General features: G+C 41.8%; 1 protein-coding gene across 1 annotated transcript; it reads right to left on the bottom strand.

The window, feature by feature from the left end:
• Positions 1-6,069: 6,069 nt before the first annotated feature.
• Positions 6,070-16,983, bottom strand: LOC103896932 (mitochondrial amidoxime reducing component 2). Its single transcript, XM_019471417.1, has 6 exons — positions 16,812-16,983; positions 13,096-13,258; positions 11,274-11,414; positions 9,196-9,257; positions 9,036-9,107; positions 6,070-8,499 (listed from the first exon to the last, which is right to left on the bottom strand). The coding sequence occupies exons 1-6, from the start codon at positions 16,952-16,954 to the stop codon at positions 8,373-8,375; spliced, it is 708 nt and encodes a 235-aa protein (XP_019326962.1). The 5' UTR covers positions 16,955-16,983; the 3' UTR covers positions 6,070-8,372.
• Between the last annotated feature and the right edge of the window lie 222 nt (positions 16,984-17,205).

Here is a 17,205-nt window from a genome sequence, read left to right as displayed (position 1 = left end):
TGGACTAAGAGCCACTGTAGTGCTAGGAAAGATGTTCAACCTGCAGAAAAGGTGACCAAGTACTCAAATATGCTAAAGGATGCACCATCGGTATGATAGACAGGGACTTAAATTGCAGCAGGAAGCACTGAGGCTGGACATTTAGAGAAAGCTTCTTTTAAGGTCCCTTACACCAGGTCATTTTCCAGTCACTAAAGATGGAGAAAGGAGAAAGAAAAATAAGCCAAGAAAAATAAAGGAAAAAAAAAAAAGACAAGTTTTAAAGGTTCAAAAGCTAATTATTACAACTTCACCCAGGGCTGGGACACTACGTACCATCTTGCTTTATTTCCCTGATGCCAAGAGCCTTTTAGTCCAGAGGATGCACCAAAAGCGACGCCTCCATTTTTTGGTGGAAACCTGCCAGGGAAGAAAACAAAAAAATGCACGCATACATCTATAATAGGTTGTGGTGAGCATGAAACAAGAACAGCAAGCCAGGGAACCTTCACATTTTGCAGGAATGGAGCTTCCATTCCCTTACACAAGTTAAATATGTAATTCAAAAGAATTTTCTCATGGGAAAAAGTAAGCAATCAGGAATGGAAATAAAGTGGTCAGAGCTGATTATCTTGCCAACTTGAGATGGCTTCAGACATTTGTTTGGGGCAGGGGAGCCTGACAAAACAAAGTAGTTGAGTATAAATGCAAACCACTCCATTTTGAAACAGAGGTTGAGTTCTTATACATTCAACTATAAATATGCATGCATACATATATACACACACACACTCTCTATAAACAGCTGACTACAGTAAGGGTTTAAGAGTGAATGAAATGCAATGTCCATATTGCATTACCCCCTAAAGAAAGTGAGAAAGGACAGGAGGAATTGAATTGCTTTTTGAAAACCACATTTGTGTTGTACAATTTTTGTGGAGAATTTCAGGGCTTTGTAATTTTTGGGAGACTGTGCAGACAATAAACATTGACACTCCACAAATAAACTCTAAACAAAACCAAAAGCACTATCTGAAGTCTATTAAGAAAACTGCACAATCAAATTTTTTTTTTTTTTGAATAAGCTTAGTGTAAGTGTAGTTGTATTCAGACTCACCTGTGGGCATGCTTCCCCCTCTTAAATTTACATATCTTGATGTCTTCAAATCCAGCTCCAAATCCACTTTGACAGCTCCATCTAGATGAATAGATAAAATACACTAACCTCTCCTACTTGAATTATTGGAGGATTTATTAAATAGCATCTGTGGGAGGCCCCTTCAGAACAGTCATGCCAGAGACACATACTTTATGCAAACCTACTCCATTTAAAAAGGGCAAACAATCCCAGGGGGACCAGGGAGGGCAGGAACTATCTGTGATGCTAACTAATAGCTTTAAATATAGTCTATTTTCTTCAAATGTAGTTGGCATCAAATGTATTTATGGATGTAGAAAGTTTAGTGGGCTAGGAACAGCTATTTTTGGGTTGCAGAAAGGTCAGAGGAATGCAAGACAAGCATTGGTGTTCCAAGGCTCTTGTAAGGATGCTGAACTTGACAGGGCTTTTTAGGAAAACACATTTTTAGTAGAGAGATGCTGGTAGATGGTTCCATAATGATTACACGTGTTAAGTAAAAGACCCCACTTGTTGATCAGCAATATGGCTTTTCCTTTGCTTGGAGTTGAGGTGTTAGGAATCTTTTTTATAACGAACAAAAAAAAAACAACCCAGTTTTTTTTTGTTTTAGGGTTTGGTTTTGGTTGGGTTTTTTGTTTGTCTGTTTAAGTTAAATGAAACCATATTTTAAAAGAAGTGCTAATTTTCTCCTGCCCTCTTGAAAAGCAAATGCTAAAAAAGCTTTAATGGCATTGAATTAGGTAGTCAAACTAAGTAACTAAGGCTTTGTGTGGAAATGAGACACCATGGGAAGAGGGGTGTACCAGGCTGCCCCTTTTTAGTTCGGAGTATAGTTGGAGTTCAGCTTCGTGCCACTCTGGAGGAAACCTGCCATACTCAAAGCGTCCAAAGAAGCCCCAGCTGGGACCTGCCTCACACACACCCTGCCCGCAGCTCCCGTGGCGTTTGGGGCTTAGCAGCTCTCAGCCAGGGCCAGGGGCACCGAGGCTCCAGAGTATTTCCAACAGCACCAGAGTTGCAGGCACGCTTTGGAAGCACTTCAGTGTGCTTCAGGCACACCGATACCTCTAACCTCTCTGGGTGCAGGAGCTAACCTCTTCTGCTCCCCATGCAAGAATATTTAACCATGCCATTCATGTTTGTGGTTTCTCTACAGTTGGCAAGTGCAACAGAATAAAGAAGGGAAAAGCATGCTAATCTTTTTATTTGCTCTAGCAGCTTTCCCTTGTCTGCTGCACTGCCTGCCTTCCCTTGGGCCCAGCTGCATGTTCAAATTAATCAGATGGACTTTGCTCTTGTTGGCAACCTTAAAATAAGTACATATGTTGCTTACCCCTTCACGGATGCACACCACTTGATTCCAGCACTGCCACCACCACTTCCAATGATAGACTCCACAAGGCCAAGCTGAGCCCAGAAAAGAAACAGCCAGGTTCTCAGCAGTGCCAGAGAAATCCTAGCAAGCTGCTCAAGTTCTATCTGCTCTCAGCATCCTCCAAGGGGCTGGCAAGTCACAGCGGCTTCCTGGAGCACAGCTGCTCCCAGAACAGGTCCTCCCAGAGGGCACAGCCAACACTGCCACCCTATTTAGCAGATGAAGAGTCATGCAATGAGATCTCAGCCGACTGCTTACGTAGGTGTTTCGGTCACACAAAATGGTATAGTTTGCCCAGTTAGACAGCAGTTACACGTGGGGTTGCACAGAAGTGAGGTTCAGCGCAGACCTTCTGCTCCATCAGACACAGTGCCCAAGAGCCTTCACTTTTGTGAATTGGCTGTTGAAGGATTCAAGTTATGTGCCCTTGCATTTCAAGTAAACCCAGCCTACAACCACTTCCAGGGCTGAGCAGATAGTTTTTATGAAGTCTAAAAGGATCAGGTATTTTCCCAGACTTTTTACAGCTAAATTTAGACTGATGGACCTAGTTGGCTGCCTGGTGCCCTTCCAGGATTAATTACATAGCAACCCTCACACGCCCAATTAGGATGTCACTCACATTTCTGAACACACGAACATGACCTGGAAGAGAGTTAGTTCTGCTGAAGGCCACGCAGCCTGGGAGGCAGTAAACTATAATCAGACAGCTTTAGCTCTATTAGACAGAAATAAAGAGTTGAGGAAAATGAATGGTCATGTCACCTGCCACTTGAGCTAACTGGAAAGAAGTTGATGTTCCTTCATATATCTTATATGAACCCAAGGAATGGAGAGTTAACGTTGACCACCAAACCGCACAACTGTAAACGCAGTGGAAGATTTCTGTTTTGAGGAAGTTCAGTCTTTACCTTTGAAAGGATCTAGGACATTGTTGGTACTCTTGATCTCTCCTGTGATCTTCCTGCAGTTCAGCTGTCACTGTGGCTTTTGATCTTTTACTAAAAATCTAAAGTTTTCATAGCATAACGGGAAGTGTCCTGTGGCCCACGGTATGTGGGGAGAGATGAGGCAGGTATTTTCCAAGTCTGAATTTAATGTCTATTGCTTTGTTTTCTGCAGTCAGAGAAGACTACACTCTGTGACCCAGCTGGTTTCCTTCAGTCCTACACTTCTATGAGTGAAATCTTGATAAAATGAAGAGATTTAGCCATCACCTTTTACTTATGCCAAGGTGATATAGGTAGGTCTGCTGAAAATAACTGTCCATGAGTCAGTGCATATAATCATGCCTGCTACGACCGAAGAATCATCCTCCTTCATAACCTCTGGAAGACAAACCTCAATTAATGACAAATGCAGCTGTTTTTTGGATTTCAACAGTGAAGAGGCTATGACAGTGCATCAATGAAGCATGATAATTGTTTCAACTGTGCTTATTATCTAGCTCCTAAAGACAGTGAAAACAGTCAGCTGGTAAAAAAGCAGTGATAAGCTGTCGGAGCAATTTTGTGCACTAGAGGAGATACAATTCTGCTCTGCAATGCTGGCCCTGGAGGAAAGCGAGATTTCAGTCAGCTAGGTGCCCAGTGCATAATGGTCCAAGAACAAAGGGAAGATGAGAGACGTTCCCACCCAAACTCTTCACGACGACATACCACAGTCTTCTCCGTGTCTATGGTCTGCGCGGGTAGGAGATATTCTCTATCTGCTGTTTAGCTCTGGCTACAATTACTTGTGTTTTAACTTCCTTAAGTCAACGTGATGAGCTGTTGCTTTTTTGGGAGTGTGGCATTCCTCAGGCCAGGCTACAAGTGGCTGTGATGAGTACTGGAAGTTGACCCTACCCCACAACTAAGCTTCGTTCTTAATCTGTCTGCACAGAAATGCCCGAGAAGGTGCAACCACCCAGTTCCCTCCTTGATTCACAGCCCCATCTCTTGCAGCTCCAGCCCTGACACACGCCCTCTACACACCTGAGCCTTGCTCACCTCCTTTCCCCTTCCAACCATTCCTGCTCCTGGTTTGCCTGACTCCTCCAAGCAAACAGCCACTTGCCATGCTGACACCACCCTTCCCTTTGCTGTGGATGGGCACCTCCTTAGCTCTCTTCACTTCATGCCAGTCTCAACTGCAGCATATTATATCCACCTTCACCACAACTTCAGTCCAAGCTTCATTTCTAGGCTTGACTGCCCACATCCTGGTTGTAACAATCCCAAACGCGCATCTACTAGCTGAAGAGCCAAGAGGTATTAACCCCTGCTTCACCAGCACTGATCAGTACCACGTGCTCCCACGCAACACGATGCAGTCACACAGCAGCATCCAGCACTCCCCTCTGCACTGTGAGTGTCTTCCACACACTGCCCAGAGAACAGCCCAGCTAGCAGGCAGGCATGGCACTGTTTCAAGATACTTGAAAATGAACACCAATAAATAAAAGTGAAGAAAATGGAAAGTACATCTACAGGTGACAACCCTTGTCCCACACCAGGAAAGTCAATACAAGTGAAGATTCTCGCTCCAGAATCCAAATATTGTCACGTTGAGTAAGCAGATTTGTTTCGGAAGAGGCCCAGTGTCTGAAACCCTTACTGACTTCACCAGTGTCTCTGGCTAAAACGCAAAAATAATTACTAGTTAACAGTGACGTTCTAAGTAGAGATTGTTAACATTAACACAATGGCTATGTTGAATATGTAAAAATAGGAACCTTTATGAGGTATGAATGCTGCCTCTCTTCCAGCTGAAAAGACTGATACACATGTGGTTTTGATGCCTGCATTATTTTTTAAGAACCTTCTGTCCAAAAGAAACAAAGACTTTGCAGGTGTAGTCCTCAACCCTGCAGCCGCCCAGTACAGGGAATTTCTTATGGATCTCAAAATGATAATATGGCAATTTAAGGTGCTAGAACAGACCAGAAATGAACACCCTGTGGCAGCCCTTTTTGAAACCTTTGCCATTTGGAGTGGCAAGGGCCAGAAATCTCTCCTCTTCTTATGGAGAAGTGGAGCAATGCCCTTGGAAGGCTTTTTTTCTCCTTAAGATACAGAAGCACGTATCTTTCTCTTTTTTTGGGGCGGCAGTCTTGGCTGAAGATGTACCCATCTTAAGCAACCAGGAAATTTCTGCCTGCAAGGACTGTCCCTCTCTCATACAATCTTCTGCAAGAATTATGTTGGTGCAGTTAAGTGCTGTAAAACAAGTTTTGGCTTTATACTTAGAGGCCTGAAATAGGAAACATGACCTTGTGTTGACTTGAGTGTACTAAACTTTCCTACTTTCAAACCCATTTTTCCCTATTTTTGTATGTCTGTGGAAAAAAGAAGATAGTCTGCAAATATCTTTTTCATCATCTAGATCATAAGGGTTGTAAAATTGAGTGAAGACCACTTATATCTGATGGTTCTGCTTTCTTATGCATATGGCTTCCTCTGGTTAACGGCATATTTTCCTGAACTTAGAGGTAAGATTAAAAAAAAAAAAAAAAAATAATCACTGTTAATTACATACGAGGTCCTGGAAACAGCAGCAGAAGTTAAATGCCAAAACAGAAAACAAAGAAAAGAGAAGATTCACAAATTTTACACCTTACAAGAGTTTGGATTCAATAGAAGTTTATACTTTTGCCTTCTTCCTCTAGAGTTAAAAAAGCAATTAACATTTTTAGGTACACAATTTAAAAAACAGTGTTTTATGATTGACGTGTTTTCAGTCAATTTCCTAAATGGCTTTAGCAAAATCAAATACAATTCCTACCATTACAGCAGTTCAACATTTATATGAAGATATTTATATTGTAATGTTCATAAGCTACGGTCTCCACTTCCCAGAATGGCCCTCTTTCATCACATAATTGATTTAAGTGTCATTTGTGAAATGTGTTGTACTCAGACACATACCTGTTGTAGGATTCTAGCCAAATTCTTCTAAGGGGCTTTTATTCAGCTCTCTTTCCTTCCGCTTCTTTGACTTAATGAAGAGACACACACTTAACTAATTGCTTTGGCAGGCCAGCAGGCTGTCTTTGCTTAATAATACCATTAGGAATTCCACAAGGTTGCAGCTTCTAATATTAAGGATCTATAACATATGCTTTTTAAAAGTCAACCTCAGGATTATTTTCCTTTTCAAAAGATGCTTTTTCTCTCACTTCCTCCCACTAGCTGCTGCATCAGGCATAACAATACACAAATATGCAACGTGCAGTCTGAACTGGGAACTTGTCTGTCACAGGAAAACTTAATACTTACAGAGCACTCTGCCACAGAAAGGATATTTGGAGCAACTCTGAGTTCAAAAGTAATAGAAAACTACCTTCCCCATACGCCTGCTTCAGGCTTGCCACGTACATCCATCTGAATTTGCTCAAAGGCACGACGTCTCTTCATTTTACAGGTCTGAGTTGTGAACATGCAGCAAAATTGCAGCTTCATATTCACAACAGAAAACAAAGAATCTAAACACCAAATTGGGTCATATTTGTCCTTCTTTACACTTAATTAGATTCCTCTTTCTGGCTAGTTCAACACTCTTTCTAGATCTAGTAATCCATAACAAAGTAACAGGCAGCCAAGCATGTGAAAGATGGCTGGCTTTTGTCTTGGAGTCCACTTTTTTTTTTTTTTAAAAATAATCATATAACATTTAAAGAAAAGATACTACTGCCATCATCCAACTAGTTTCCTCCCCTATCTGTTTTATGCAGTATAAAATATAGCAGAAAATATAATTATCAGCTTCCTACAAATGGCTGACATTTTGGTCAGAATAGGGGCAGGGGTGGGGGGCAACCAGAGATCTAAACACGTAACCGGTAAGGATGTTAACATGCTCAGTCCAAAACCGCAGCTTCCCAAACATCTGCTTAGCAGCCTAACTTTCTACAGTAAGAGGTTCACTGAGCCAGAGAGGAACTACACATGAACACAAAGCCCTACACTATTGGTCTGGACATCAGCTTGAACGGGGCAGGCTCAGAATCAGATCACTCCCAACAGCTTTTCTTCCCCTCCAATGTGCATAAAGTCTCTGATCCAGTGAACATCTAATTCTTTTAGTCAAACTGGAAGTTCTACTGATACATTAACAAATGCATCACTGCTCTACGGCCTAGCTGTTATAGTATGCTTCACAGGATTAAAAAACTAATGGTTCAAACTCTATCACGCAGAGATCATAAACTAACGAACCCCCCAGTCTTACACATCATTAGCCAATGTTCCCACCTCTAGATCAGAGTAGCATTTAGTCAGCTCACAACCCTTCTTCTGATATTGCTCCAATCTCAAAAAACAGTAGCAATCTTCAGAAGTGACTGCAGGATAAGAAACATTGCAAGAAAGTACTTCCAGACATAGGTAAGGTCAGATGCTTAGGACCAAAGAAGGGTGGAGTCTAAGATAGAGCCTTGCCATCTGCACTCCCTGTTCACCTGTAAAGGCAGCTCCGTGACCAACGTACTTACTTTACACTTGGCATGACTGTTTTTGTGGTTCTTTATAGGCACTGAATGTATCTAATACACGATGCAAAGCCCTTACACGTAATTTTGGATTCCGGTATCGAGCTTGACATAAAATTTTAGGAGGTGTGATACTCACAGTAGTGCTGTGAAGTCTGTCTTGGATTAGAGTTTCTTCTATCACAGCCTCCAGAAAAACTAAAGACATGGTTGCTACAGGCACGCTAACAGATGACATGATCTGAAATGACTGGCACTTCATAGCCTCAAAGACCCCCCTGCACCTTACAAAGGAACATAGCACAAAAAATATTGCAAGGAATAAGAAGAAGTTATGCTGGTGACTGTGTTCATGGGAAAACAATTTGCGCATCAAAGCGAAAAGGCGACTTCCGATCAAAGTTTCATTACTGGACCATCTTGTACACAGGGTCTCCAACTTGCACCGTTCCAGTTTTGTCAACGGCAAAGTATCTTCCAAAGAGAGGGCTGGATTTGTGTATGTGTCGCTCAGACGGATCACATAAGCGGTAACTGCAAAGAGACAGCACTTCTTTAGAATCAGTGGTAGCAATCTCTAAACATCAAAATATGAGTGATGAGAGAGAGGACATATGAATAATGATGCCCTGTTTTGGTCACCATACTAGACTAAAAACTACATAAATATTATAATTAAGAGAAACAAGCAGTTCAAATGGAGAAAAAAAGCCTGATTGTGTTCACACATCCATGTATAATATACATACAAAAGACTTTATAAAAAGAAATGCCGAAGTTGCAAAGTTAGACCTTTAAATACCTTAAATACCTGTTACCCCAGGCATTCACCCTAGCAGAGATGAAAGAGACGGGGAATGTAAAGTTTGCAAGAAAGAAGAGAGAACTTCCTGAATTTTCTTACCATATAGAATTGCAGAAAGTAGAATGGAAGCCAATACACAGAGACGTTTACACTACATTAAGTCCCACACATACTTCAAACCACTTTTAAAACACTAGTCTAACATCTGTTGGGACCTAGCCTAAATCCACTCCCACAGCCTAAGAGGCACTGGTATTTTTACCACCTTTTCAATGTTTCCAGGGGCTCCTTCCTGTCCAGGACCCCAGTGTCTGGGTTAATAGTTGTTAAAATACACCTGCAATGACAGACAGCGCCAAATCAGTAACAGCTTCTTATCATAAATCTCTATACATCTATATAAAATAACAGTCTCAAATGTTTACCTGGCACAACACACTGTCCCTTTCATCTCCGCATTGCCAATAAGAATCTCCTCCCAGGTGTCCTGAGGGAAGGTAAATGTTATGCACAGATTAGACATATCCACATGCAAGCATTTTTCCAGAAGTGGCACAGTCACTCCTAGAAGCAGCAGTACCATTGCAGATGATCACCTTTACTTGCACCTTCAAAACAAGTACAGTTATATTATGGTATTATTTTAATGAAAACCTTACGGTCACCGCATTCATCCAGTTCAGGACCCACTAGCAATTATATCTGGAAAGAAAGATACACAAGTAATAAATCCCGTTCTGCATCGTACACTTGTCTGAACCTAAAGCAAGCTTATTCTTACTGTATGTATAATAACCTGATCTGTGACCTCTGGTAAGTCACCATTTTTATAGAAAGGAAATTTTTAGTGGAAGTAAGTTTTCACTTCTTGTCTACACAAGCTTCCTCTTGCAATCCTTCTTGGAAGACAAAAACCCATTCCCATTTTAGGAACTTCTTAGATTTAGGAAATTATCAGATCTATCCAGAGCAGAACTCTTTGGAAAAACGGCAGCATGACATAAAAGCACTTAGCAGCCACCCTCACCAGTTCACTTCATCACCAGATACCTTCCTAGTGTTTTTTGAACAACCAGAATATTGTCAGAGATGCAGTGATAGACTGCAGTATTGCAAGGGTCAGTTTTACTCCTGTGCCAAAGGCTATAAAACATCACACTGTCAATTTACAAATTGTTCATTTGTATCATTAATTGATCAATTATAGCATGCATAGCTTTCCCTAGTTTACACTTAAAGATGTGCTTTCAGTAGCAAGCCTGTCATTTAAATACACTTATTTTATCCTTTGCTAAGCTAAATTGGGTGAAGAATTGGTTAGATGGTCGCATCCAGAGGGTAGTGGTCAACAGCTCAATGTCCAGATGGAGATTGGTGATGAGTGGCGTCCCAGGGTCGATGTTCGTATTATTTTGTCAGACCATAAGGAAACTGTATATTCTGCAGGAAAGCTTATTTCTGCAGAACTCTAAAAATAAAATGAACCATGCTTCGTGCAGGGTGACAGCCTTGTCTGAAGCAAGTGTAGGGCAAGCAGATTGTGGGCATACTCTGTTGCATCCTGACCTATGCTATCCTTGCCATTCTTGTCAGTGGTCCTGTGCATTGCTTGTGTGATGTCAATAAACAGGAGAGGACAGAGTCTTAAACAAGGATTTCATAAATCTTGCATAGAAAGAGGGCTTTTCCACAGTGCTTCTAAGCAACGAAGTGCTTCGGTATTTTTCTGGTCATGTAGCTCTGGTGTGCAAGTTCAAAAAATGTTCCGGTACTGTGGTGAAACCCAGGTTGGGTGACAGCAGCAAATGTTTGGAATTTACTGCCATGCAGGCTGACTGTTTATTTTAATAGGTAGCTTGGCTTTTCCAAGGTTGTTGTAGGGGGGAATCCAAATTAAAGCCCTAATTCATGAGAACATCAATGATTAGAACAATAAAGCAGGTTCCCGAACAGAATATGCAGAACAGCAGTTCTAACTGGGTTGAGGGTCAGTAGGTACTGGCACTTATAAAAGGGCAGGGCCTGTTGCGACAGGACAAGGGGGAATGGCTTTAAACTAAAGGGGGGTAGATTTAGACTAGATATAAGGAAGAAATTTTTTAGGCTGAGGGTGGTGAAGCACTGGCACAGGTTGCCCAGAGATGTGGCAGATGCCCCATCCCTGGAAACATTCAAGGTCAGGTTGGACGGGGCTCTGAGCAACCTGATCTAGTTGAAGATGTCCCTGCCCACGGCAGGGGGGTTGGACTAGATGACCTTTAGAGGTCCCTTCCAACCCAAACTATTCTATGATTCTATAAATAAGCATTCACAGACCTGTCTCCTCCCTCAATGTTTCACATGCACTGATGTGAGCAGAAGCTGTATCCCTCTGGAATCCAGTTGTAAAAATCACAGAACTTTCATCCTTTTCTCATCCTTGTAGGCACCATCACTCAAGAAAATTGAGTTACAAAGAAACATAACCAAGCCTTCAAAAAGACATTTAAGGCAGTTATTTTACCTCCTCAAAAGCACTGCAATCTGTCACAAGAATATTTGGCCTGAAGTTCTGTATCTTAACTTTCTTCTCCAGCCTGGTATTTAGATCTTCCAGTGAAGCTTCTGAGAGGATCAAGACTGGGCTACAGTCAGGATAGGCAACCTACATAAACAAACACAAAAAAATCCTAAGGCTGCTGTAAGAGCACGGGAGCAAAGTTACTGAATGGCAAAGGACAGATATGTCGGAACCAGTGGCCTGACTGTTAGGCTGCTGCATTCAGGTTTTAATTTTCCTGGAAGTAACAAGTTAACAAGTAAAATAACGTGCCCTTTCCTATTTCAGTAACCACGGCAAGTTTCATTTGCTCAAATTGCAAAATTAAACTTCTATTTATAGAATTAAAGCAAAATTATATAAGGTACTACAACTTCTTACAAAATAATACTGTATGCATGTCCCAGACATTTATTCTCGGTATTACAGACAGAACTAAGTATATCAGTAAAACATGTTAAGTTATGAAAGGTACTTAAGACGTTTATGGACCTGCTGAACTTATCTGGTTGACTATAATGACTATAATCAACTAACTGGATTTTTCTATATAATGAATCTATCTTATGACAACACCAGAGGGAGTTTCACATACAGAATAGCAATACTAAATTGCAACTGTCCATTCGTCAGTATAAGTTTGCTTGGAAGTGGGAGGGCTGCCAGTTTAGCAAACAAGGCCAATGAACAGTATTAAAAGAAAACTCCTATATATGCTAGTTTCACAGGGGGAAAAAAAAAAAAAAAGAGAAATTTTGGCAAGAATTTTAGTGTATAGCCCTCCTCCTTTCTCTTATATTATCCTTTCCCCTGCATTGTACATGCCTTTACAACCACAAGATGATGAGTGTTGAAATAACTATACAAACAATTCTGCGCTCTTTTCATGCTAGGATTCCTGAATGTCACCCCTCTTAGTCTGACATCCCTTTTGCTGAAACCTAGTCTTCTGTATTGATCTCAGTGCCCTTACATAATACATGCATAACTATAGAAGTCCATAACTGAATATACCTTCTTCTCTTTGTGCAACAACAAGCAAAACACCAATGCCCTGCAGATAATAACATCACATCAGTAAGGCAAGGTTCTCACAAACTGCATTTGCTTAAAAAGCTTACACTCATCAGGTACAGTTCAAACCATCTTCACCTGAGAGAGTTGTTCAGACAAAAAGAAGGGCATCAGTGGCTCCAATGATATAAGGACATCTGAGCACAGCATCTCCTTTCCCTACCTGCATTAACTTTCTCTAATATCACACTTTCAAGCCTCTTCCCACAGAAAGAGAGAGAGATGAAACCTCTGTAACCTTCTTTGGATTTTAATTCCTAGGCCCACAACTATAGAGCCCTGGGTTAAGCATTGTTCCTTTAAACAAAATACGAGGTAACACAATTCATATCAGTACACTCCTAGACCTAACAAGGGACAGGGAACGGAGGTTTTTATGAAACACAGATTACACCATCAAAACATCTTTATAAACCTTTTTTCTATTCACTGAGGCACAAAAGGAATGCTATTCTGCAGTGTAATAATTCCTCTTCAAATATCAGTATCAGACTCTTTAGCTGTGAACAGTCAATAATTTGGAACAGATTTAAAGTAAAATTTAAGCCAGTCATCTCATCATAGAAAAGCAGAATATTCATGTGGTTTAAGTACATGACTACACACCTTGCTAAACTGGGCTCAGTCACCAATGATGGAATGGGCAGGTTTCGGTGGGTGGGTGGGAAATGGTTAAAAGAAAGTACTTCTGAGAAAAAGAACATTCATTTACCTCATCTGTGGTTCGGAAAAGGTTTATTATGTCCTTTGACTTTCTTGGCACCATAGAGGGCTCAAAGTGCACCAGTCGATATGGCTCTGAATTCAGGAAAGTGGTGATCCACTGAGCCACTTCATCTCCACAGTCCCTGCCTTGGATATCCAGTCCAAACACCCTGAAGGATCACAAGACACATCAGCAAGTTAGTTGGAAAGCCGAAGGCTCAAGCATGCTTATTATTCAAAGGCAAACCACTTGTTTTAAAGTAGTAGCAAGACACAGTAAACAAGCCACCTGAATTATAACTAGGTGGAAGTTGGTTTCTGAATTTGGCACAAGGATCATTCCCAGTGCGCAATCTCCTTATGGTCATCTTGTTTTGGAAGCTAAGTAACATGGACATGGCCAGACGATACCAGCTGGTGAAAGAATGAGCCATGAAATAGCCTTTAGGTGCCCAGAGCTAACTGTCACATCAATGACCAGTAACAAACCTACCTGTTTGCTGTACTTTCAAGCAAAAAAAGGGTCTACTCTTGCATTTGCATGTGACTGCAACACCAGAAGATTTGCCCAGAAATCAACTGAAAGGTAATTGATTTCTGAAAATGAACGATAGTTTGAAAGGATGTGGTTAGTTACTGTAATTGACATTTACAAATGTTATTAATTGTAAATGTCCCTGATTGTTAAGGAAGCTTTCCTTCAGATTTTAGTGCTGTAAAAATTTAGCCAGAGCTGAATGAAACTCTTAACCTCAAACTTAAGATACTGAGCTATTCTATATGCTGAGAGGTTAAAGATTTATAATGGAAGCAAAGTCCGTGGGGCATAAAAAGCCACTGGCAGCAGAATACAAACAAGTTTACACAATGAACATTTTCCTGGCAAGAAAAAGTAAACCTGAACTCAATCTTCCAATAAACTTCAACACCAGTCACGAGTAGTTTTACCACTCTCTTCAAAGTAGCGGTTTTGACCCACATGCAGTGCAGTTTCCTCTACCTCTGCAATCATATCCGGGACAGCTTAAAGCACAGAGATGCCCAGGCAGTTCACCTAGCCTGAGCCCAGCTCCTAGGAGCCCTCCTTTACTCATGTGGGGGAGAGATGAATCATCAGGGTGCTGTCAGCAATATTCCTGCTCTGTTTGCTGGGATCCCTGTATCAACTCTGTGGCACAGGTTGGGACTAAATGCCATTGCCCTACAGAGCACTCAACTGCCTTTCTCTTCCCTCCATTCTCTCAGTCCCTGTTTGCCTTCTGGCTGGCATAACAGAGGTGAGGGTCTTACAGCTTCCAACACTACTGTTTTCTACCCACAAAGCAGATCTACCCTAAGCACTCGGTGGTACAGGGATCCACAGGAATACATCATGCAATTTAAGTATCACAACACATACGGACAAAGGCCACAAATGAAGAACACGGAGGCTTCTTAACCAGAGGGCTGTAAAAACCCTCTGGGATATTATTTGCACAAATAGAAACTGTGCCTACACAATGGCTTCAGTCCTACATTTGGCTCCCCAAAACACAGGATTTTTAAATACCCAAGTAAAATCTGCAACTGGACTTACCAGTTTTAAAGATTAGCACCTGCACAGCCTTTTGCAGCCAGACGCGCTATTGCATTGCCTTAGCTCCAAACTACCGGGCACGAGCCAGCACCAATCCGAAGGCATTGTGCTCACCCAGCGGGAGAATAAATACAAATCTGTGCAGAGGTCCTTGCTGGCAGGGCGTACCATGCAGTAAGACAGCTACTCCCACGCACAAGCTGGAAGGGAAGAATCTCGGAGCAAAAGCCGAATCTTCATTTGCCTCAATATAGTACTATTCCCAAACCTCATTCTTACGAGCAGCTGAGTGGATCAGAAAGAATCAGCCTTGAGCTGACAAATGGCAAACTGTTCGAAGCACAGCAGAGTCATGCAAAATCTCAGGATTCTTCCTGAGAAGTACAAGGCAACGTTTAACTATGGGTATTGCTAATTTCACATCCTATGACACCACCTACAATACCAGACAACTTGGTAATTTTTAAAGTCCGTTTACATGCATCTAACTTTTGCTTATTTGCATTCCCAAATTCTAGCAATTTTAAAGCCAGAGAGTGCAACAGTTTATTAAGGCAAACAAAGAAAAAAATCAAGAGAACAAATCACTGAAATTTTAAATTGGGAAATCCAAGATAATTTTTCATTACTGAAATGTATTTGGTCTATTTAAATATTTTTCTAATGCCACAACAAGTTTTAGAAAAATAACATCTTGAAAACTGCATGTTTTTGTAGTGCATGTGTCATTGGCTAACATATACACATTATAGACAGATTTTTAAAAGACTGTCCTATTTCTACATGAGAAATGCTATCATTTGTAACCTGCACCTGCCTTGTATAAACAGAGATACTGAGCTCTGCTGATCAAGGGTTTCCACAGCAACAGATTTATGCTAAAAGCTAGCGAATGCAGTTCCTTTCCAGCGCTCTCTTGGTTTTAATTATAGCAGCTGGTAGATTAACCTTCTCTGCTATCCAAAGGAAAAACACTTATCAGTATATTTGTAGGGGCTAACACCATTTACAGTTACTAAGTAGTCTTACATATGAATCGACATTTTAGGAGAGAAAATGTTTTCTGCTTCCCCCTGGCCATTTTCCAGCATGGATTTCAATACGTGGATAAAATAATTAGGCCTGCATTCATACAACAAAACTCTAGGCACACAGCGAAATGACTATGTTTGTAACCCATTCACCTGAAACCCCTTTGAGGTAGCACCTACAGGGAATTACCTGCTCTCTGAGGATGCCCGTCTTTCCCCTGTGACCACAGAGTAAACCTCGGGCAACCAAGTTTTTAATTTAGGCACCTCAGTTAAATGCCCAGACAGGGGTGAGGGAATCAAAACACCGACATCTCACCAATTCCAAATGGCCAGTGTGTATCCAAAATGTTGATGCATATACTAGTGGTGACCAAGAAATACCAATATGCATGACTGAGGCTCTGAGATGGAGTTGCTCACCCAAGCAAAAATGAAAACACTGGAAGTAAACACAAATGAGTAAACATGAGAGTCTATGAAGATTGAAGATTACAGTTCATTTGGCAAATGTATAATGTATGTTTTTTGAACATTGTGTCATCTTTTCCTGAAATTTGTTTTCACCAGTGTTTAGCAGATTAAAACTAGACCTTTTGTTACGACAATCAATCCTAGCCTCCTGTATAACACACGGCAGAGAATTTCACAGGATCACAGAATGGTTTGGGTTGGTTGGAACCTTTAAAGCTCATCTAGTCCAACCCCCCTGCCATGGGCAGGGACATCTTCAACTAGATCAGGTTGCTCAGAGCCCCATCCAGCCTGGCCTTGAACACTTCCAATGATGGGGCATCCACAATTTCTCTGGGCAACCTGTTCCAGTGCCCCACCACCCTCATCGTAAAAAATTTCTTCCTTATGTCTAATCTAAACCTACCCTCTTTTAGTTTAAAACCATTGCCCCTTGTCCTGTCACTACAGGCCTTAGTCGGAAGTCTCTCTCCATTATGCAGATTGGGAGACAGACCCCCACAGAAAAGAAGCAGAGACACCCAACTTTCACACTCCAATTTCTGCATAAGAGAATGCAAACCATCACACGGTCCTGAAAAGCAAAGCATGTGAGAGACAGTATTTAGAGAGAAGGGAGGGAAAACCCCCCTTCTTCAGTACCTGCAGTTCTGCACGGGATTTTTCCCGGGGACCTTTATAGGCAAGCTGAGCTTCTCCATTTCTGGGGCTTCCAAGGTCAAGTGCCCATTTTCACAGCTGACAGAGATGAGGACCAGCCGTGGCTCCTGGCGAGCTGTAACCATGTGCCCATCTTCCTTGGTCACAAGCCAAAACCTGTAGCGTGACAGGGGGACAGAAACGCGTTGAACAACGTTAAAGGCCGACGCCGGGTACGGGGTACTCCCGCAGCCTTGCTGCGTGCCGGGCAGCACAACAGGCGCCTCTTCAAAGGCGCTGAAGAAAACATTTGACAATGTGGAGCCAGAACCGAGGCCTGGCAGCAGGGCCTGCCCCCGGTTCGGAGCGGGCAGGCGCACCGCGCCTCGCCCCGCTC

Source organism: Aptenodytes forsteri, unplaced genomic scaffold (assembly GCF_000699145.1).
Source record: "Aptenodytes forsteri isolate BGI_AS27 unplaced genomic scaffold, ASM69914v1 Scaffold465, whole genome shotgun sequence".
Classification (NCBI taxonomy): domain Eukaryota; kingdom Metazoa; phylum Chordata; class Aves; order Sphenisciformes; family Spheniscidae; genus Aptenodytes; species Aptenodytes forsteri.
The sequence above is the reverse complement of the archived record's forward strand: the minus strand, read 5'-3'. Positions and strand labels throughout refer to the sequence as shown.